We start from the raw sequence: 23,015 nt of genomic DNA, 5'->3' as shown, positions 1-23,015 counted from the left end.
AGTGCTGTAATTCCAGACCTCGAATAATGCCAGGCACATAGTAGGTACTGAGTGGATACTTAGACACAGCCTAGGTTAAAAATAGAGAGCCCCAGTTCAGACTTGCAGCAAAATCTTTTAAATGACATAGCCATACCCTTTTTCTTTTACTCATCCAAGATCCAAAAGACACGCCTATGGAATACATTTATATAAAATCTTCACAAAGAAATCAGGGAAGTATTTCCATGAACAACGTTCATTAGTGCCTGTCTGCAGGCATAAGGACTACTTAAAAATAGTGCCTAAATGATATGATTTCAGGAGTTATGATACTCATCCTGTCCCTAAAATGTTTCTAGGACATTGTTTCTCAAACTTGGTACTACAGACATTTTGGGCTGGATAATTCTTTGCTGTGGGGAGCTGTCCTGGGCATTGAAAGATGTTTAGCAGCATCCCTGACCTCCACCTACTAGGTGTTAGTAGCTCCTCCCCTGTCGTGACAACCAAAAATGTCTCCAGAAATTACCAATGTCCCATGGGAGGGCAAAATAGCCACTGGGTTAAGAACCACGGCTTAGGGCTTATTTAAGTTAAAAACCCATAGTCAGAGATATTAAAATGCAAATTTCTCTAGAAGTGGTCTAATTTTACTCTTACTTCATCATTCATTCATTTTTTTAACAGTGAATTATTCAGTAGATACCAAGCACCAGAGTCAGTAAAAAGAGCTAAGAATGTAACAGACATAGTGTGTATTCTTGAGAGCTTCTCCCATTGTGGGAAGCCAAATGGAGAAGTAGACAAGTGTCAAACGGAAGGCCTGGGCTGTGATGGATAGTGCAACAGGTGGCATAAGGCAAAAGGACAGCCAGAGAGGATGGCTAGGGAGGATCTGTCATATCTTTTCTGGAGGGCTCTCGATGGGTTGGGAGTGCTGGAGTAGGGAGAAGGATGCGGAGTGACCAGGAAGCTAAAAACAAACCTGCTTACTTGGCAAGCTGGGAACAATTTGGTAGTGTTTTTATGAAGTGGATCTTTAATCGTCCCAAAATATCAAGTAGATGATGTTTTTCTCTGATCTACAATCTTTGCATTTATTTAGCAATTTTGCAGGAGTTCAAAATTAAATGTTGTAAAAAAATAATAATAATAAAGAGCAACTGTCCTTAGAAGACCAGGAGGAAACCAAAGTCAGAGAGTTTTTCGGTGTTCTTCTCAGGGCAAGAGGAGTCCATGCAGCTTACATATAGTCAGTTCCAAATCTCAAACAGGAACACACAGATATTGGGGGCCAGGATTCATAGCATTCCAGGTGTGATTTGCCTGGAATGTCCTGCAGGTGGGATTTCCTTGGTCATCTCTGGAGGTAGCAGGGAGTGGGGCTGACAATTTGGAGATAGCAACACTAATTACATTGTCATACTAACAGTTAAAAAAGGTTTGGACTAGGCCGGAAGCAGTGGCACACGCCTGTAATCCCAGCATGTTGGGAGGCCAGGGAGGGCAGATCACAAGGTCAAGAGATCGAGGCCATCCTGGCCAACACAGTGAAATCCCATCTCTACTAAAAATACAAAAAAATTAGCCGGGCGTGATGGCACATGCCTGTGGTCCCAGCTACTCGGGAGGCTGAGGCGGAAGAATCACTTGAACCCAGGAGGCGGAGGTTGCAGTGAGCCGAGATTGCGCTACTGCACTCCACCCTGGTGACAGAGCAAGACTCTGTCTCAAAAAAAAAAAACAAACAAAAAAGGTTTGGACTATAATACATTGATAATGACTTATTTCAGCACTATGTTGGGTTTTTTCTTCACTAAAGTTGCCATAATTTCTTTCTCCCCTCTACAGTTCACTGAACAACAATAACAAAAAGCATAATTAATCCTCTGACAGCTGAACAGCTGAGACAAGACAAAGCTGAGTTTCAAATGACAATGTGTTAAGTAATTAAAGGAGAATGTCCCAGAAGACAGGAATGGGGTGTTTTACATTTTGGAATCCAGAAAATTACCCAACTAATTAGCTAGATCCTTGCTTTACTTTATGGCCTTTCCAAAATCTGTGTTTTCTGGTCTCAACCACCTCCCGTCTCAGGGAGGGCAATATTGAGGCTTCGATTGTTCTGATAGGGAAAGTGATAATGTTTAACTAATTGAAAATATCTTCTCAAGAATGAAGAACAAGGCTGCTTGTTGAGAATTGTCTTGATGGTTACACAAGCCTGTAAAAATTTAGTAAAATATATTGAATTGTACACTTAAAAATGGCTGAATTTTATGACATGTCTCAAAACTGTTTTTTTAAAGAGTGCTTGGAAAGAAAAACATAGTGCTCATCGACACAAAATCGAATATTCATAGAGACATTTTTCGTGAGAACCAAAAAGTGGAAACAACCCAGATATCCATGAACTGGTGAATGGCTAAATAAAACGTAGTATATTCATACAATGGAATATTATTTGGTAATTTAAAAAATGAAATACTGACATCATGTTAAGTAAAATAATCCAGACAGGCACAGAAAGACAAACATTGCATATTCTTACTTATTTGTGGGATCTCAATTTTTTTTTAATTGATCTCATGTAGATTGAGAATAGAAGGATCATTACCAAAGGCTGGGAAGGGTTGTTGGGGTTGGGGAAAAGATGGAGATGGTTAAGGGGTCCAAAAATAGTTAGAATGAATGAATAAAGCCTAGCATTTGATAGCAAAACAGGGTGTCTATACTCAATAATAATTTAATTGTACATTTTTAAATAACTAAGAGTATAATTGGATTTTTTGTAAAACAAAAGATAAATGCTTGAGGGGATGGATAGCCCATTTTCTATGATGTCATTATTATTCATTGCATGCCTGGAGCAAAAGATCTCGTGTTCCCCACAAATATATACACCTACTATGTACTCACAAAATAAAAAATAAAAAGATAAAAAGTTATTATTATTTGAGACTGAATCTCCCCCCATCGCCCAGTGGCATGGTCTCTGCTCACTGCAGTCTCCACCTCCCGGGCTCAGGAGATTCTCCTGCCTCAGTCTCCCAAGTAGCTGGGACTACAGGCATGAGCCACCATGCCCTGTTAATTTTTTTTTTTTTTTTTTTTTTTTAGTAGAAATGCATTTCACCATGGTAGCCAGGCTGGTCTTGAATTCCTGACCTCAAGTGATCCACCCACCTAAGCCTCCCCTGGGATTACAGGCCTGAGCCACCACGCCTGGCCTAAAGAATTGTTTTTCAAAATAAAGTACTGATACATGCCACAACATAGATGAATCTTGAAATACTACACTAAGTGAAAGAAGCCAGACACAAAGGCCATGTATTGTGCGATTCCACTTATATGGAATGCCCAGAATAGACAACTCCAGGAGAGTCAGAAAATAGTTTAGTGGTTACTAGCTGCTGGGAATGAGAAGAATGGGGAAGGACTGCTAATGAGTACAGGGTTTCTTTATGGGGTGATAAAAAATGTTGTAAAATTAGATTGTAGTGACAGCTCCCTAATGCTGTGAATATACTAAAAACCGTTGGATTGTATACTTTAAATGGGTGAATTATATGGAATATGAATTACAACTCAATAAAGACTTTACAAAAAAAAAGAATGATTGTCATAGCATTGTTTATAACAGCAAAAAAAAAAAAATCAACAATGGGAGTTGGTTACATAAATTATGGTGAAGCCATACAACCAATGAAATACTACGTGCTCAGAAGAGGTGCCATAAGTGAGCATCATCAGGATCACAGGGAGTGCTTGTGAAAACTCAGAAATTTTTGACTGGATAGATCTGCCATGGGCCTTAAGGAGGTGCATGTCTCACAGTTTCTTTTCTTCTTCTTTTTTTTTTTTTTTTTTTTTTTGAGACTCTTGTTCTATCACTCAGGCTGGAGTGCAGTGGTGCAAGTGCAGTGGTGCGGTCCCAGCTCACTGCAGCCTCCACCCACCGGGCTCGATCCATCCGCCCCCCTCAGAGTCCTCCGTAGCTGGGACCACAAGCACTTGCCACTACAGTTGGCTAAATTTTGTATTTTTTGTAAAGAAGGGGTTTCACCATGTTGCCCAAGCTCCTGACAGTCTCTCTTGCTGCTGGCCTGGGGACTGCTCTCTGAGAACCGTATCATTCTATATGTATGAAATGCTCACAAAATACTGTTGAAGAATCAAAAAGTGGTTGATTACATTGTATGATACTGTTAAAAATATAGACACTTACCTTATAAATATTATTCCAGTAGACCTTATACATTTCATTCATGTGAGCACAGAAAAACGTCTGGAAGGCTGGGTACCCAAAAAATTGCTACTTTTTTGGTAACAATTTTTATCTTCTTAATAATTATTTGTATTTATTTTTACAATGAGCCACATGTCCTTTAACAATCATAAAAATTACAGTAAATATCACAAAAGGTGAAAATGTGAGAAATATTTATTCTAGTATATTTAGAAACATTTGTTTTTCACTTTGTTCCGGTTATTTTCTGTTTTTAATTTCTTTAGTCAAATATGTCACATTTTTCTTTATTGCTAATGTGTTTCATTATTATTAGAAAAATCTTCCTGCTCTTTGATTAAAGCTTTAAAAAATTTTTTCTAATTGTATTGCTTAATATTTTATGGCTAAATCTTTTGGCGTAGTAGAGCAGGCATCTGGCTACAATTTTTTGTATGAGGCTAGTAAATTATACCTTTGCTATTTCCCAAGTGATTTCTCTATTTTCCATTGGCTTCTAATGTCATGTATATCTGGGTGTATTTTTGGGTTCTAGTCTCTTCCACTAATTACACCGTCCTTGTGCTGGTTCTAGTAAATTTTAATACTTGCACTGGTTCCAGTAAATTTGAGTACTTGGGAGAGCTAGTTTGATTTCATTATTAATTTTCAGGCTTTTCCTGGTTACTGCTGCATGTTATTCTTCCAGTTAAACATTAAAATTATTTTGTCAAGTGCACAAAAAGGAAATGTTTTTGGTTGAAAATTTGTGGATTTATATAAGGAAATATGGCATCTTTAAAACAGGGAATCTTTGTGTCCAAGAACATAGTATGCTTTTCATTCATTTCAGCCTTCCTTTTTATTTCTCCAATATGGTTTAATTTTCTTTCATGTAAACCCAGCACATTTTCTACTAGTGTAATGAGGCCCCATGCTATAGTGGATACAAGCAGGGACTCTGGGGCTAGACAGGGCAAATCCCAGCTCTAGCACTTCCTGGCCATGTGACCTTGGGCAGTTACCTAGCCTCTAACCACCTCAATTTTCTCATCTCTAAAATGGAAACAGTAGAACTAATAACATAGGTTTGTTATGAGCATTAACAAGAAGTTGTCTATGACATGGACATCACTTAGCAAAGTGTCTAGTTTATCGCAATCATTTTCATCATCATAAAGAAAACTTCACGTAACTGTGAGAAAAGGCTAGCAACCGATAGAAAAATTGTTGCTGAGCATTTAAAAATTGTGCAATATGTGGAGGGCAATTAGGCAATATCTATCACAATTTTAAACATTGATCTCTTTGACTCAGGAATTCCAGTTCTAAAAATGTTACCTGCATATTTGAAGAACTAAATTGTTAATGCCCTCCAATAAAGACAGCCAGGAACATACCTGTAATTGATTATGGTGTGTCTCAGTAAGGTGGCATTAGAATGAACAGATTATAGAATTTGGGTTTTAGTTGGATAGTTTTAGAGAGGTTCCACAGAACAATCTTGATATCATCAGAAAGGAAGCAATTAAATAATTGGGTATCAATAAATCTTATCTATCAGGAAGGCAGGCTAGAGCTAAGATAAAGCTGTAACTAGTAAAGAATAAGCAGTCACCCATTTAGCAAAAGAGGCAGGTATTTGGCATTGTGTTGCACAGTATCCTTGTCAGAACTGGATGTTCTGTGAAAACAGGATGGGTTAGCTATGAGCATCACATTAGTTTATAATAACATTGAGGCCTACTAAGTCAGATCTGTTCCTGGATGACAGGGAACAATTTTATTTTTCTTTCTTATAATGTACTTCAATGAGTCATTGTTTTTAATAGCCAATGATAGAAATAACTTAGATGTCTATTAATTCAGAGGCTAGTTAAAAATTATTGTATATTCTCTCAATGAAATAGTAATAAAAATGAAACACACATTAAATGAAAAAAAATTGCAGAACATTATATGGTTTGAAAAGTATGCATAACATACACACGTGCTTATACATCATAGAAATTTGCATTCATATGCAAAAATATCATGTACCCAAAATCTTAACAGCATTTGTCTCTGAAGAGCAGGATGGAGTGAAAAAGACAGAGTGCTTTAACTAATTAACATACTTCTATTTGTTTTAAAATCTAAATGTTGAAATCTTTTATTAATAAAAATATTTTTAAATTATGATAAGCAAATACGGCTGGTTTTAAATTTTCAATAACGAAATTATTCTTGATTAGAAATGAAATTAATCCCAGAGCTTGCTCATGAATGCTATTATGTTGTAAAAATAAATTAATTTAATTTGGCCATTCCTTCAGGGACCAACTTGATTCAGGTAACAGTTCCAGAGAATGCTGACAAGGAGATAATTTTTTCCATCTTTCCTTTGGGTGTAATATTAGCATTGGAGTTTCTGAAAATCATTAAGGTAACCAATTGCTACTGAATTATATTAAGCTTGGAAGAAAGTGAATCCATTCCTTCTTCCTATACAGAAGAATATCAATAGTCCCATACAATGAAAACCAAGACAACTGGATTTTAACAGGGAGCTGAGTCAAGTTCTCATGGTTAACTTGTATAAGTTCTTATGGTGAACTCCAAATAATTCATAAAATAGATTTTTCTAATGTCAACTCATTTGTACATATGTAACACTGTGATGGTTCATGTCAAGTGTCAACTTGATTGGATTGAAGAATGCAAAGTATTGTTCTGAAGTGTGTCTATGCAGGTATTGCCAAAGGAGATTATCATTTGAGTCAGTGGATTGGGAGAGGCAGACCTATCCTCAATCTGGGTGGGTACCATCTAATCAGCTGCCAGCTCGTCTAGAATAAAGCAGGCAGAAGAAGGTGAAAAGACTTGACTTGCTGAGTCTTCTGGCCTTCATCTTTCTCCCATGCTGGTTGCTTCCTGCCCTCAAATATCAGCCTCCAAGTTCTTCAGCTTTTGGACTTTTGGACTTAATACCAGTGATTTGCCAGGGGCTCTCAGGCCTTTGGCCACAGACTGAAGGCTGCACTGTCCTCCCCCCTACTTTTTAGGTTTTGGGACTCAGGCTGGCTTCCTTGCTCCTCAGCTTGCAGGCGGCCTATAGTGGGACTTCACCTTGTGATTGTGTGAGTCAATTCTCCTAATAAACTCCCCTTCATGTATTTATCTATCCTATTAGTTCTGTCCCTTTAGAGAACACTAATAAAACAAGTGGAGTGAATTTGTTTCTCCAAACTGCTGTCAATTATGCTCTATCAAATTCCCTTTTCTTACTGCATGGCTGGTTGCCTTGACCATTGTCACCCTGACTCCGTAAGTCTTTGTACGGAAATGTAGCCCAGTCAGCATCTCAATCTCCAGTTCAGCAGCTCTCTTCCCTTTTATATCAGGCTAGGCATGCTCTCCATCACATCTCTCCATCTTCACTCTCTTTACCTTAACCTTTTCCTGCCCCTCTGCCATCAGTGTGGGTAGGAGAAGGGGAAGAGATGGTTTCTCAGGTGGCTGCCCAGGGCATGCTGGGTGCCCTCTTTCTGGTTAGTGGCGACACTCCCCTCCAACTGAAGAGTTGGGGATGGGGATGGTCAGTAAAGGCATTCAGGTCCTGCCCCCCTTTCTCTTAGCACAGCTGATCTAATTCATGGCATACTAGTACCCTGGGTGTGGACAGTTGGAGGGTACAAGTGGCCCTAATGGTGTGGACACACCCAAAATAGCACTCCTAAGCAATGGCAATCTCTTTCACAATTTAAATGCACCTTCTCAATCACCACCCAGGGGAAGGCAAAAGGCCATGTTTTTTGTGACTGCATATGCCCTTCCCCCATCCCTATAATGGTCCCCAGAATTTCTGTAGCCCTCAGTCACGTCTACCACCGTAGTAAGTGTGGGTACTGATAGGGTCTATCTTCAGTATTTCTTGGGAACATTACTCTCTCCACCTGGTCATACTACTTGCCATTCTCCCAACGGCGCTTACCAGACTGCAAGGCCTGGAGGGAGGAGAGTGAGCCCTGACTCCACAGGCCTCCAACAAGAGATGAAGAGGAGAGATCCCCTTCTTTCTTGTATTATAAACAATTCTCTGGGCAAACACCCAACCCTTCACAAGCCCCACAGGTAGAAGGCAGGCACCTAGCCTCTCTGTTAAAAGCACTGCCCTCTCCTGGGGGGTTATTTCTTCCTGCACAGACCTGAGAACCAAGTTGGAGTGTGGGTTATTGGGGAAGGGGTCTGTCTGCTGGCAGTTGCTGAGATGACCCCCTCTCCACAAGCCCATAGGGAAGCAGGTGTTGTTCTTTCAACTTAGAGGCTGGTTATTTAGCAGTTCTTGTTTTCAGCTAAGGGCCGCCTCATTAATCCCAGGAAAAACAAGAATGATCTCCTTTAGCATCTTTGCTCTTTCTGGGGGTTCAGGAGCCCTACTCTCTTTTTCTGTATCTGCTCGGTACCATCCTTTCAGTTAAGATACCCTCAGTGACTTGTCTCCAATTCTAGTTCTGCTTCTGATATAGGTTTCTCTGACACCCTGTTTGCAGTGTTTTTAGATGGTTTTTGCATAGTACCATGGCAGATCAAATACACGACTCAATTATCATGGTTATTTAGATATTGTAAACATACATATAGACAAGGACGGACAGCCTCTGTACTATTTTTTTGTGACTCCCACCTCCAACTAGATTTTCATTCTCTATGCTTTTCTTTTTCCTATTATATTTTTCAATAATCATTCCCCATGTGATTTACTTCAGTGATCTACTAGATGATCTCAGAAAGTCAGTCTAATAACTTTCTACAACCATGTCCTAGTGTTCTGGATAAACAAAAAGGACAAAGAGCCTGTTTTCTTTGAGTTGAAATCTTGAGAACGGTTTCTCAGTGATTCCTAGAATAAGGTGGACCTTTCTTATCATAACTGGTTATGGTACAAGTTCAAAAGCTGCCAGATTTTATTACTCTTTTATGTCTGAGATATGCTTCAAGAGGCTCTGACTTTTTGTAAGAATAATTGTTTGAAATTGACACTATATTTTGAAAAGTAAATTTCCAATTGCTCAAGGGCTTTGAACTTGCAAACTTAAATTTTCCTTGCCAGTTATTTTAAGCTGTCATTTGAAAGTGCAAATGCTTATTCCACCTGGGTGCCAGTGTGGTGGGTTTTCTTCCAAGTTGTACTAACAAAGGTCACAAGCACAGCCACACTCCACAAGGCCTCTCACTTTATTTGCACAACACTAAAAATACTTCAAATGTCATATGAAGGTCTTTGAAAATCGAAGTGACCTCCTTAGGGTCTAATTCCAAGTCTGTGAATTTGCACACACACTACAGAACATTACAGTAAAGAGGTGAACAAACTGCATTTTCCAGAAAACCACTGGAAATAATCTCAAGTCAACTTGAAGTCAATGCCAAATGAAGATAATGAAAGTGCTTTATCAGTGTTTGTTTAAGGTCAATACTTTGAATGTATTTCATAAAGAACTCAGCATCTCTACAGGCAACTAGTGTTTTATTAATAAAGGGTAGCATTTTTATTCATTAATATTTTTATTTTCTTCTCCTACTAAATAAAATAATGCACATGGAGAAACTTAAACTTCTTTTTTTTGCACATCAAAAATTAATTAGCTTTAGCACTTTCTTACCTTTCTGTGTACTCACTGTGTAAGTCTAATCTTGCCACCTCGAGCACCAGAAATGCACACTAGCAAGTAGGCTTGCACAGGGGAGACGAGAAAGCCCTCAATTGTAAGTGAAGTGATCTAAACTTCTATGCAGTGTGTGACCTGGACAAGTCATACATTATATAACCACTGAGATTCTCTTTTCTCCTCTGCAAAATGGGAATGAAATTACGTGCTCTGCCTACTTCAGAGGTTGAGGTGACAAGCACAAACATATGAAAGCATTTTGAGCATTCCAAGTGTCCCGTGAATGCAATTGTTATGTCTGATAGAGGATCCAGAAAGCATTCTCATACCTCATGTATCAAACCTTTGATTATGTCCACTGGACGTATACATCCTGAGAATTAACTCCTGGGGGAAAAGGAATTTGGCAAGCACAGAACAATTGTGACACAAATGATTAATTCGGAAGATAACAATAAACCTGTTGGCCAAGTTCTTAAGAGTATGAGTTGCTAACAATGATGGCCTCACACAGGCTGCCAAGTCTCGCTAGAACACATGGGCTCTCAGAGATGCCAAACAGGACCCAGAGCCAAGAGTGCTCTTACTCAAAGAGGTTTGAGAAAAGTAGGGACAGTTTTCTATCATGCTAAAATGAATCTCTTTTCTTACCTGTCTCCTTCTCTTTGGCAGGAAAAGTTGCAAGAATGGCTAATAAAGTTCCAAAACCACAATTTCATTTGGTTCCTTTCAACATGCTCTTTGAACTTTGTTTTGCATAAAACACCAAAAATGAATGAATGAAGAACAGATTTCAATAGTGGTTCCTCAAGAATGATGCTGCCTTATCTCACCTGCTCTTCAGAAATTCATCAGAAGATCATCTATACTGCCACATGCAACATTTTCCAAAGCATGGTCCTTGCAACATCAACTCAGAATAATCTTTTAAATTGAAATTTTCTGGGCCCCATCTCAGAAGTAAGAATTCAAAGGTTTTGTGGTCAGAGAATCTACATCTCTTGAATGAATGGATTTGTTACTAGAAAGGGATCTGGATCCAGATCTCAAGAAAGCGTTCTTGGATCTTGCACAATAAAGAATTCCAGATGAGTCCATGAAGTGACAGCAAGTTTACTAGGAAAGTAAAGGAATAAAGAATGGTTACTCTCTAGGCAGAGCAGTGGGGCTGCTCCACCAAGGATACTTACAGTTATTTCTTGGTTATATGCTAAACAAGGGGTGGATTATTCACGAGTTTTCTAGGAAATAGGTGGGCAAATCTCAGACCTGAAGGTTCCTCCCCTTTTTAAACCATATAGGAAAACTTCCTAACATTACCATGGCATTTTTAAACTGTCATGGCACTGGTGGGACAGTTTACAATTGCCGTGGTAACATCAGGAACTTATCCTATATGGTTTTGTTTAACAAGCCTACAATAGCATGTCTTTTAACAAGCTGTTACATTATAATCAGCATATAATGAGCAGGGAGGACTACCAGAGGTCATTCCCATAGCCATCATGGTTTTGGTAGGTTTTGGTTGGCTTCTTTACTGAACGTGTTTTATCAGCAAGGTCTTTGTGACCTGTATCTTGTGGTGGTCTCCTATCTCATCCTGTGAATAAGAATGCCTCACCTCCTAGGAATCCAGCCCAGTAGGTTTCAGTCTTATTTTACCCAGCCCTTATTCAAGATGGAGGGGTTCAAACATCTCTGACAGACTGATGGATAAATAATTGAGTTGGTGTATATGCACATAACCATTCCATCTTACAGTCTGCAGTCTTAGTTACAAATACTGCATAAGAGATTTAATGGACCTTGCAAAGCAGAACCAGTGACACAAATATTTTAAAGCATACATATACTTAGAAATAATGCAAACACTAGATAGTAAATTCTGACAAGTAATTCGAAAAACAGAAATAGCTTTCGAGAAAATTTAGGTCTCCAAGGCAAAGTAAAAAGTTTCCATGTATTTTTGGAAACTTCATTTCTCCTTTCTCACTTCCTCTACGATTCCATATTCCACAGCCAAGCTTACAAAGGTCTTTCCCCTCTGTAAGCTATCTTACTTGTCATTGGTCAATTTTAAAAAAAGAACTAGCAATCACATAGGCTGATCACATACAGAAAATTTGCCAAAACTTCTAGTTGAAATTGAAGAATTCAGATGTCTAGATTTTTATTTATCCATCTATCAATTAATTCAAAATACACATTTCTGAATGTCATGTACTGAGGATACAAAAATGAATAAGGCATACCCCATGCTTTTAAGAAAAAGTATTCAAAATTTAGAGATTAAGATTTCATGGCATATTCTTTCAATCCTGGGACATTGCTTAACAAACCTACATAAGCATTATTTAAATCTCTAGAAGAATGTACCTGTGTTTGTGCCATTTAGTGTTAATTAAGGGCTTAGATTCCATGAAATTACATGTTAACATATATTAGTTGGCAGAGGCCGGAGATGTTGCTAAACATCCTGCAATGTAGAATTCTCCCTAAAACAAGTAATTCTCTGTCCAAAAAATCAATAGTACTGAAGTTGAGAAACCCTGTTCCAAAGAGATCAAAAGGGAAACCAGGAGACCTTTGCCCTCCTTGGTGAGAGAAGTTTTAGTGGTTTCTGTAGTAGGTTGGTACATGGGACAGAACTCAGGAAGTGAAGCCTGTGAGAGGACACTGCAGGTTTTTCCTAGTGAAGGTTGTTAAATAAGGAAGTGGTAACAAGAGAGGGCAGGCAGGGTTACTGGAAGTTTCTTTTAGGAAGGGTAATTGGTGGTACCACAGTATTTTAAAGGGTTTGAATCAACTGCCATTTTTATTTTTCATTTAGATGTTAGATGCCGTCGAAGCTTTCACCTAAGGCATGTTAGCAATGTATTCTTTTGATTAAAGATCTTTACAGTTTCTACTTCTTTAAAAGGGGAGAAAATAATGCTGCCTATTTATGGCCTCATCTCATAGTTGCACAGCTTTAGCAAAGGAAAATACTGAAAGTGCCTTGATGTCTAATGTTGGATTCTCACTGTTAAATATTCTATGAAAATCTTTTGAACTTCTGTAATGTTAATTTAATCTTACTGCAATTCTGTAGGTAAATACCTGAATTATTCACATTAGTTTATTAAGAATCTTTCATTTATTAAATAGATACTCCTTGAGTTATGCTTCTTGTACAACGAGTGACTGGCTGCTCCTTATGCCTAGAAGAAAGGTTCCTCTCAGCACCCTTGTGCTTGAGAAATGGAAGGTCTGTGATACTGGAAGTAAATGTGAAGTCATTACTGTCAGAATTCTCTTTCTTTGTCGTTGTTGGTATTTCTTTAAAGAAGTTGTTTCTTAAGGGTTGTTTGCCTCATGTGAGAAAGTCAAAGAGTGCTATGGCTGAATGGATCATTGTCTTCTTGTTGGAAACCTGGCAGAGCCTGTGGCTGATGGTAGGAAGGATTCTTTCTGCACTAGCTGGTAAGTGGATGTCATAGCTGGAGAGCAGGGTTTTTCTGACCATTGGACATTGGACAGTTATCTGCTGCAGCAGTTGGCAGCGACAAGTACAGTTTTTTGTTTTGTAAGCAGAGGCAGCCAAGGCTATAGCAACAGATAAATGATTTCCTGACATCAGCAGGTCTAGGTCAGAAGTCAGTGCAAAACCATACTGTATGTTATCACACAGGGTATGGTTTTATGGGTTTCTCACAGAAATTAACCACAATTTATAGCAAAATTTTCATGATAAGATATGTCCCACATTCCAATCAAATTAAAATTTTTGGATCACAATACATATGGGTTTATTATTCTCTTTAGTCAGGCTTTCTTCTAAAATCATTACAGTAGTTTTTCAGTTTTCATTTTTTTCTAGACTGTCTTCTCTGAGAGTTCAAATATGTGTCTTAATTATAATGACAGTATAATTTTTATAAAATGCAAGAAGTTCTAACAATGGTTGGTTAATTAATGTCTCTATTGCAATATATGAGAGTAGATTCTCTCTGTAGATTTATTTGTATACCCAGGGGCTCTGTCTACTGAACAATTTCTTAAACAGGATCTGCTCCTAAAGGGAAAATCACTTTTCTTTATATAGTCTGAAGACAGTAAGTCTGGATTACTGCTAACCCCATTTTTTCCCAGCAGAATATTGTATAAAATTGACTTACCATCCAAGCCCAACATGAAATATTTTATTCTATTTATATGTAATTAAGCCTATTCAGTTATTTTGAATTTTTGTACACATGTTAACAACATTTTGTCTGATGATGATGAACATTCACCTCTGTTTTTAATTAGCCCAATGAAACTGACCTTGGCTTGTGAAGTTGATGTATATACTGTCAAGAGTGTCCCTGAACATCATCTCCCAGGATGAAGAAAGAATGCAGAGGGAGGGGCAAAACCACTCTTTCCTCTGAATCTGTCAAGTTCCATCTTAGATTGTATCCAAGGCTGTGCTTTATTTACAAAGGCCACGGAAAATCAGTGGAGGAATGTGACTTAAAAAATCTTCCACAATTTCTAAAGAAACTTCATTCTTTTCTTGAATCGTCACAAAAAAACTGCTGAAAACCACTGAGCAAGGTTAGTACATGCCTTTCTGAAAATGACTTTTTTCATTGGACAAAAACTTAATTTTTCTAATGAAATAGAAACTTTCTAATAAGAATTCTGTATCTTAATGAGGTATGTATATTTTTAATAAATTGATTCCACATTGAACTGCTAAATAGTATAACATGTTAATTTTTCTTTCATATTTTTCTAAAATGCCATTTTTAATCTGTTGAGTATAGAAATAGTAGGCCAACCATTTTATTGAATTTATTAAGTGATTAATAATTTGTTCCACTAATCACTTAGTGGAACAAATGAAAATATTTAATAAGTTTATCCTAATGCTTTTTTCAGAGAAAACATTTTTAGCTTAGAAAATCCAAGTTACTTTTCAGAAATTTTTTTGTAATTTTCCTGTGTTCTAGAGAGCGCCTAATTTTTTTAAAACTACATCAGACATAATATTATATTCCTCTTTTCCTCAAATTCTATTCCTAGCCTATCCTGAATATCATAAAAACAAAGTAATTTTATACTCTGTGGATTAGAGATTGCGGTAAGCTGCAGAAAACTCCCATGGGATAAATGATCAGATTTGAGGATTCAGGTTCTCCTCTAACAGAAGCAGTGAAAGCTGAACCATAAATCACTGAAGTGGTGGATACAAACGATGTAATATCACATTAGAAGGGCTATGATGTAACTGTAAATGGTGCTATGAAGAGCCCACTCAAGTGTTCTATCAAAGGCAGGGTCGGGGGTCCACTGGGTGGGGTTAAAGAGAAAAGCCTCTCAGATAAAGCTAGGTTTGATTAGTGTCTCTAAAACTGACTATGTGACGTGGGACAAGTTTCTCTACCTCTTGAAGCCTTGGTTTCCTCACCTGTATGTTATTTACTTCATTCAATTGTTGAGATAATTGAATAAGATAATTCACAAAGAATGAAGCTTGAAAACTGTGTAGAAGACTCAATAAATGGTCTTGCTGCAGCTGTTGCTGCTGCCGTTTGCTCCTCCTCTACAAATGACTCGGGGAACTTAAGAGCTTCAGTTACACCTGACGGACTTCTTCCTCCACCCCTGCTCTTTGCCTGTGCACTTCTCCCTCTCACAAACTCCCTCTCTCAATGGTTAGGGTGTTCTTAAATTTTTTCCTCCAGCTTTTTGCAGTAAAATACTTCCTTAACCCCTTCCTTAAAATACTTCCTTAAAACCAGCCTGGCAATGAAGAAGGCTGATTCTGCTGTTTTGAAGTGGGGGTTGGGGATTCCATAGTGGTACTAATTACACCTGCAGCTCAGCCCTCAGTTTACAAAGAAAGAAATTCAGGTTGTAAGTTTGATAAGATTTGGAAATACTTAACAACAGGGAACAAGAAAACTGAATAGTTAACTATATAGCATATTGGTATTGTTATAGGGTTAAAACTGACTTTGTCATTCAATTGCTTCCTGGAAATAAAACCACTCAGATAAAACCCCCAAAAAACAAAAAACTATTGACACACCCATCTCACATTACTATAATTAAGGACCATACATTTTCTAATGCTTTTCCCTCAAATGTACATTATTTCAAATAATTTTTTTCAAATGGTGTGCACCATGCCAGGTTCCCACGATAGAAAGATAAATGCTACGATCCTTGAATATATTCACAGCATCCCAAACACAGTCACCGGCAAGCAGTAATTATATATAGTGTACATGAGAGAGGTTTGCTGTAAGATAGCAGGGAGGGGTTTTGTATTCATTTAAATTCCTGATCCTTCCATAAGTTTTGATGGGAGATGGATGAATACTTCTTATGGGGAAGGAGAGTGTGTAGCTTCTCAAGGGAAAGAGGTTAAAGTAGATGAATTGGTTTTGGACACATGGCAAGCAGCAGGACACTTCAGGCACAAGGAACAGGATAAAAAGGATACAGCTTGTAGATCGGTAGCTTAGCTAGAGCTGAAGCATATAATGATGTCTGGTGAAAGTAGTGGAGAAAAGCTGGAAAAGCAGGTTGGGGCAAATCGTGAAGGGTCTGTACCTACTCCTCCCAAATGATTGTAATGCTGTACTGGTTGTGATGAATAACAGCAACTCAGAGATTCTTAGTGTGTTCTGATTTTTCCTTCAGATATTCCTTTTAGACTGAACACTCCTAGCAGTTGTGAGGGGAATCATTTCTTCTTTTTTTATATCACCCCTGCAACAGTACCTGGCAAAGTTAGTGTCTCTCTTTGATATTTAATTTTAGCTTTGCCAAGGTCAATGGTTATCACTGCCCCTGAGTTTCTACTTTTCAGATAATTTTTACTGATCAAGGAATAGAAACAAAAGTATTGGAAAGGAGCAAGTGTGACATAAGAATACAGAGGGAGTCCAGCAATTTGGCTCTATGTCCTGAACTTGAAGATCAAGTCAGTATCAGCCGCCATCTTCCTCTTGAAATAGACTGGCAAGGCCTTGTTCATAGCCCATATGCCACATTTTTATTGAAATCCTCTTCTGTGCCATGTGCTGGGGGTGCAGCAGTGAACAACTCCGTGGGCTCCTGGAAAAGCTTAAATTTTCTTTTAAATACTAAACAGCTCCTTTTAAGTATTAGCGATAAAACAGTAAAGTTGCTTTGGTATCTAAATCTTTTTTAAAAAACTTTTTTTTTGCATGATCGGTTTATATCATATTGTGTTCTAGTTAAATAAAGCAAGTATTAGTACTATATTGCAAGACTGATGTAAACCATAATAAATAAGAGTGAAAGTGTGTTTGCAGAGGGTAATATTTTACAGTTTCAAATCTGAGAGACTAAGGATTAGTCTGCTCTTTTCTCAAATACAACTTAGTTTTTTGTTTGTTTGAGACAGTCCCATTCTGTCTCAACCTGGAGAGCAACCGCGCGATCTCGCCGCACTGCAACCTCTGCCTCCAGGGTTCAAGCGATTCTCCTGCTTCAGCTTCCCCAGTAGCTGCTATTACAGGCGTCCACCACCACGCCCGGCTAATTTTTTGTATTTTTAGTAGAGATAGAGGTTTCACCATGTTGGCCAATCTGGTCTCGAACTCCTGACCTCAGGTGATCCGCCTGCCTCTGCCTCCCAAAGTGCTGGAATTACAGGCGTGAGCCACCGCGCTCGGCCCAGTTTTTAAGAATGTATTTAACATAATTGGTTTCATTACACAAACCACAAAAAAACGGGGTAAAACTAAATGTCAGGCATCTGAAAAGACGGAGGCTTTCATCTACAGGCAACTCAGAATGGCTGGCAAAATTGCTCATTAAAAGAAAACGTGAGTTAACGCTAGGAAAACAGGGCTGCGGTTATCAGTAATTAATGCAAGGCATCTGCGTTTAACTCAGTCGTGCAGAGCAAAGTGCAAGGTTGTGCCTAGAAAGGGCACAGAAAAAGGGTTATCTAGGGGAGAGGGAGTGGGTTTGGGAGTGGGAGCGAAGCGCGCTGGCGGGGGCGCTGGGTGAGTTTCGGGAGTGGCAGCGATGGGAGAAGGAACGCACTGGGGCGAACCGGCTTCGAAGGGAGGCGACGGCCCCGAGCCACACGGTCCGGCGCGAGCCAGGCGCCCAGCAGCGCGCAATTTTATTTTGGAAAATGTGAACTGGGCGTCGGTCCCGGTGGAAATGAACCCACCGCGAGAGGGGGCGGGAGCGGCCGGCAGAGCGGCCGCGGGCTCCTCCCCCGGCGCCTCCGCTATCTGGGTCAGGACGCGACCGCCGCGGCACGGGACCTTAGGACCCACAGGCTCCGAGGCTCCAGTCCGCCCGCCGCCGCCGGCCAGCAGGTCTCGGTCTCCGCTCCCAGACCGCCGACAGGCCCGCGCAGTGAACACAGGTGCGTGCGCAGTTTGGAAGGGGGCGGCTCAGCCGGCGGGGGCCGGACAGGGCCGGGGACTTGCGGAGGGAAGCGGAAGTAATTACGGTGGCTACGACTGCATTTCCGGGTCGGCGTGTCCCTTGCGGAGCTTGTGCCCGCCAGTGAGTGCTTCTTTGCGTTGCCGGGGCTGGAGCAGCGGCTCATAGTAGTTTTCCGGGCGCATCTCTCGCTGACTCCGCGCCACCGAAGCCTTAGCCCCGGAGGTCGCTGGTGTTTCCTTGCACCTTCTGGGGTCCATGGGCAGCAAGCAGTTTGCTGCCTCGGTCTGGCTGGATCCTGCAAACCTCAGTTTCAGCAGAGACACTTGCTGGGCTCTCGCCTCGGCCCTTTGGATCTTTCAGCCTTTCGCAAACGTTTTGTGTTTTGTGTGGGGTTTTTTGCTCCCAGACTTGATCTGTACTATTTTACACAAAAATGAAGGCCGGATTATCAGTTCTGCAACAAAGGCGAATAATCCAAACATTTGGGAGCCCTAAATTTAAAATAAATTCTAAAATACAAAAAATCATGAAAACCTGATGAAGTGAACTTGAGAGTTAACTTCGAAAGTGCCAGGCTTTCCGGGACGCTGTAGGAAATCTGATCGCTAGTTCAAGGTCTCAGTTCAATTCCCTCAGGAAACTTAAACCTCGGGCTTTTTTGTAATGTCTCATTATCCTTGCAGAATTTTTCTTACATTCCCCGAGTTTATTAGAGTTATGCATTTTATATTTTTCTCCTCTGATAAGGAGAAAATTTTCTGCTGATAAGGTAAATGAATATATATGCTAGATATATGGTGAAAGCATTATAATTTCGTAAAACATAATTTCTACATCTAAAAATTAGCTTTAAATAAAACTAGAACATGGAAATAAAACGTCTCTTCAAATATTCAGAAAACATTTCGTTTTCATGTTCTAATTTTCTTCAGAGTCAACATTTCGATATCATTTTAGAATATTTTATTCTCATCTCTGTTAATAACCTTTGACACGTTAATTTTGGGTGCCATAATCTGTATTGCCATTTTCCATTGTTATTTACTAGCACCTTACAGATTGAAACGCAACAAATAGTACTTTGCATCTGATTATTAGAGTTCTAAAATCCATTTGGTAAAGTTTTTAATTACTATATTTTTGTACTACGATACAAGTGTATGCTATTAACATAATTAGAAGCATGAAAGCTGAAAATGCTGGAGGCCGTAGCTCATGCCGCTATCCCAGCGCTTTGAGAGGTGGAGGCAAAATTGCTTGGGCCCAGGAGTTCCAGACCAGCCTAGCAACACAGGGAGACCCACTCTCTACAAATAATTTAAAAATTAGCCAGGCGTGGTTGCCCACGCTTGTGGTCCCAGCTACTAGGGAGGCTGAGGCAGGAGGATGGCTTGAGCCCAAGAGATCAATGCTGCAATGAGCAGTGATTGTACCACTGCACTCCAACCTAGGTGACAGAGTGAGACTCTGTCTCAAAAAAAAAAAAAAGCTATGTAGATGACTTCCTACAACCTTTGAAATTATTCTGGAGGCAAGCAAGTATTCTGATGTATTTTGTACATTATTTTTAATGTGTCATTTAAAAAATTATCTGTGTCGAAGCACATTCGTTTTATACTGCTGTAAAAAACATAGCTTGATTTATCTTTAATTATGTTTATTTAAAACATATTAGCTCCATTAGTTCTGTTTTTCTTCTAGTTAGTTTTCTTGGTTCTGAAATAATTTTTCAGCTCTGAACATCTCTGCTCAGTCAGCATTCTCCTTCACCTCCTTGTTGATGCTTTCCAAATCTTCCACATGTTGTGGGTGCATCCAAGAGTTAGGAACAGGGTGTCAAAGGTGACAGTTTTCACTTCCTAGTTGGATGATCATTGGGTAAAAGAATTGACACCTGTGTGCCTTAGTTCACTTATCTGCAAAATAATAATAGGACCTGCATGAAGAGATTATTTGGAATTGCTGCAGTTTCTAAAGAAAGGGCCAAGCAAAATACAACTCTTTCCCACCTGCTGAAACCTGGTCCTGTCTCAAGAATAAGGTCTCCTTCCTAGATAGATTTTTACTGCTACTTATTTTCTTATTAAATGAAAATATTTTCCAACTAGACTATATTTCTTAATGTAGAAGTCCAAGGTATGAACAAAAGAAAGCAATCAGAATAGGAAAATTCCCTCTAATAGATCTCTAGATCAGTGTATGGACATCCTGCCTTAATAATTTGATTGACAAAAATCAAGATGATTGAACTTGATGTGTGATTATTAGCTGTAATGCAGTTGTAATTAATGGGCATAGAGTGACTTTTCTTATATCATCTTTTTGCAATAAGCTTTCAAGATAGTTTAGTTTCATGATATAATTTTTTTTGTCGAAATACATTTATACATCTAGTAATAATTAGCTACAATTTCAGCTGAAGTTACAAATTGATCAGATTCTGCTGCTGGCATATCTCCTGGATGAGCTGGGAGTGAGCAGATGGTTAGACTTATAGTTCCCAGTTATACCAATTAAGTGGAAAAAAATTTTTTAAGTTAATTCCAGACAAATTTCTCTGAGGTCAAGCAGGCCAGATTAAGTATTAAGGCTTTCTCTGAAATCTTTGGTTTAAAAGAAGGTATTCTTAAATCTCTTGGGTATGATATTCACTACTTGAGGTAATTTCTAGAAGATTTGTTTTAAATTCAGTTTGCATTGACACTTAGGCCTGTAATGAAGTGTAGAGCATCCAAATAGGATACTTTCTGTATTCCAGGCATGTAATCTAGTGAAATAGGAATCTAAAGAGAGATAGTCTTCTTTTAAGCAGACTTTTCAGAAACAGATTATGGCTGCTTGTTCTCTCAGACCCTCTTCTATATGGCATTTGAGAGTGTCGAACCCTAACCACTAGACCACCAGGGAAGCATTTGAAACATTTAGTTGGCCATTTAGAGTGTAAGAAACAATGCTTGATTAGAATATGTGGAATCATAGGCTATAAAGCAGAGGATGGTGAATTTCAGGTATATAACCTAATTCAGAATTTTCATCTTACTGACATTTTTTCCCCAATTCTCACTCCCAGCTATTTACTTTTCTCCCTATCTCACTTAAAAGAGTGAAGCAATCAAAGACAACTTGCATAACTTCCCACCACCGTATCTACCGACCTACCTAAATCTCTGCTCACATAATCTGCCTTTTATTACTATGAATGAATGGTTTGTGTTCCCATCAAAGGTCAACCCCTGTACTTGTGCAACAGAGCCCATCTCCTTTGTCTTCTCAAGTTTACTGCTGTGCAGTTTTCTGTACTTGTATTTCATCAATTTTTCTTTTCTTTTTATGGGGTCTTTCTGTTGACAAACAAAAACTCTTCTTGATCTTTTGGCACCATTTTCCCATTTTATAATGGTGTAATTTCTGTTTTTTTTCTATTTGCCCATCTGTTCTTTTTTTCTCCTTTTTTTGCCGCCTTTTGGACCAAGTGAGTATCTTTAGTGTTCCATTTTTATCTCTATTATTGTCTTATTATGTATTACCTTGGATTTTTGTTTTTTGGTGGTTATTCTAGGGTTTACAGCTATGCATGTTTAACTTAATATGATAATGCTTCGTTGTTATCTAAGACTCTTACAGCAGTATACTTCCATTTGTCCCTTCCCATCCTTTGGGCTATTGTCCTACTTTTTTTAAATCCTGTGATGTAAACTTGGTTTGTGTTGATTGAAAAAGCACCTATATTTTTGTCTTGGACAAAGACATAAATGACATTCATTTACATTTATGTTTTTAGTTTTAGAAACCAAAACCAAGAAATGCCTCATTCCACGAGCAAAGAACTGATACTTGGCATCATGGTGGGAACTGCTGGAATCAGCTTGCTGCTCTTGTGGTACCACAAGGTCCGTAAACCTGGGATAGCAATGAATTTACCTAAATTTCTTTCTCTGGGTAATACATTTAATTCAATAACTTTGCAAGATGAAATACATAATGACCAAGGAACAACAGTGATCTTTCAAGAAAGGCAACTTCAGATAATGGAGAAGTTAAATGAATTACTGACAAATATGGAAGAACTCAAAGAGGAAATCAGATTTCTTAAAGAAGCTATTCCAAAGCTGGAGGAATATATACAAGATGAACTTGGAGGGAAAGTAACTGTTCATAAGATAAGCCCTCAGCACAGAGCAAGAAAAAGAAGGCTCCCCACAATTCAAAGTTCAGCAACAAGTAATAGTTCAGAGGAAGCAGAAAGTGAAGGAGGGTAAGTTTCTTTAAGATGTTTCCATGTTGCATTGATTATTGTCATTATTACTATTATTTAGGTATTTTCATTATTACTATTATTTAGGTATTTTCATTATGGATTCCAGTCATATATTCTGCAGCTCACATAAAATGAAAAGGAATGATATTTTGACTTAGATTATAATTAAAATAATATTCATTAGTCAGTATTTAAGCTAGTTTAGACCATATTGACAAAAAGAATATAAATAACTTACTAGTAGCAGGTGGTATTATGTGAATATTGAAGAAGGGAGTAATTATTTGCCAAAGTATATGACCTATTTTTTTTTAATATGGCCACCGTGTGACTCCTTATATGAGAATTCTCTAGACCACTGCTGTTCAAAAGAACTTTCTGCAGTGATGGAAATGGTCCAAGTCTGTGCTGCCCAAGATGATAGCCACTAGCCCCCCTGTGGCTATAAAGCACTTGAAATGTGGCTGTTGCAACTGAGAAACTGAAT

The 23,015-nt window shown here is 38.7% G+C and overlaps 1 protein-coding gene across 1 annotated transcript; it reads left to right on the top strand.

The window, feature by feature from the left end:
- The first annotated feature begins 17,940 nt into the window (after nt 1–17,940).
- LOC108293779 (regulator of microtubule dynamics protein 2) lies at nt 17,941–22,545 on the top strand. The gene is made up of 2 exons (XM_017515334.2): nt 17,941–18,247; nt 22,052–22,545. Exon 2 carries the CDS (start codon nt 22,074–22,076, stop codon nt 22,527–22,529), a length of 456 nt encoding a protein of 151 aa, XP_017370823.1. The 5' UTR covers nt 17,941–18,247; nt 22,052–22,073; the 3' UTR covers nt 22,530–22,545.
- Nucleotides 22,546–23,015: the final 470 nt, after the last annotated feature.

The sequence above is a fragment of the Cebus imitator genome, unplaced genomic scaffold, assembly GCF_001604975.1.
Source record: "Cebus imitator isolate Cc_AM_T3 unplaced genomic scaffold, Cebus_imitator-1.0 Scaffold547, whole genome shotgun sequence".
Classification (NCBI taxonomy): domain Eukaryota; kingdom Metazoa; phylum Chordata; class Mammalia; order Primates; family Cebidae; genus Cebus; species Cebus imitator.
The sequence above is the reverse complement of the archived record's forward strand: the minus strand, read 5'-3'. Positions and strand labels throughout refer to the sequence as shown.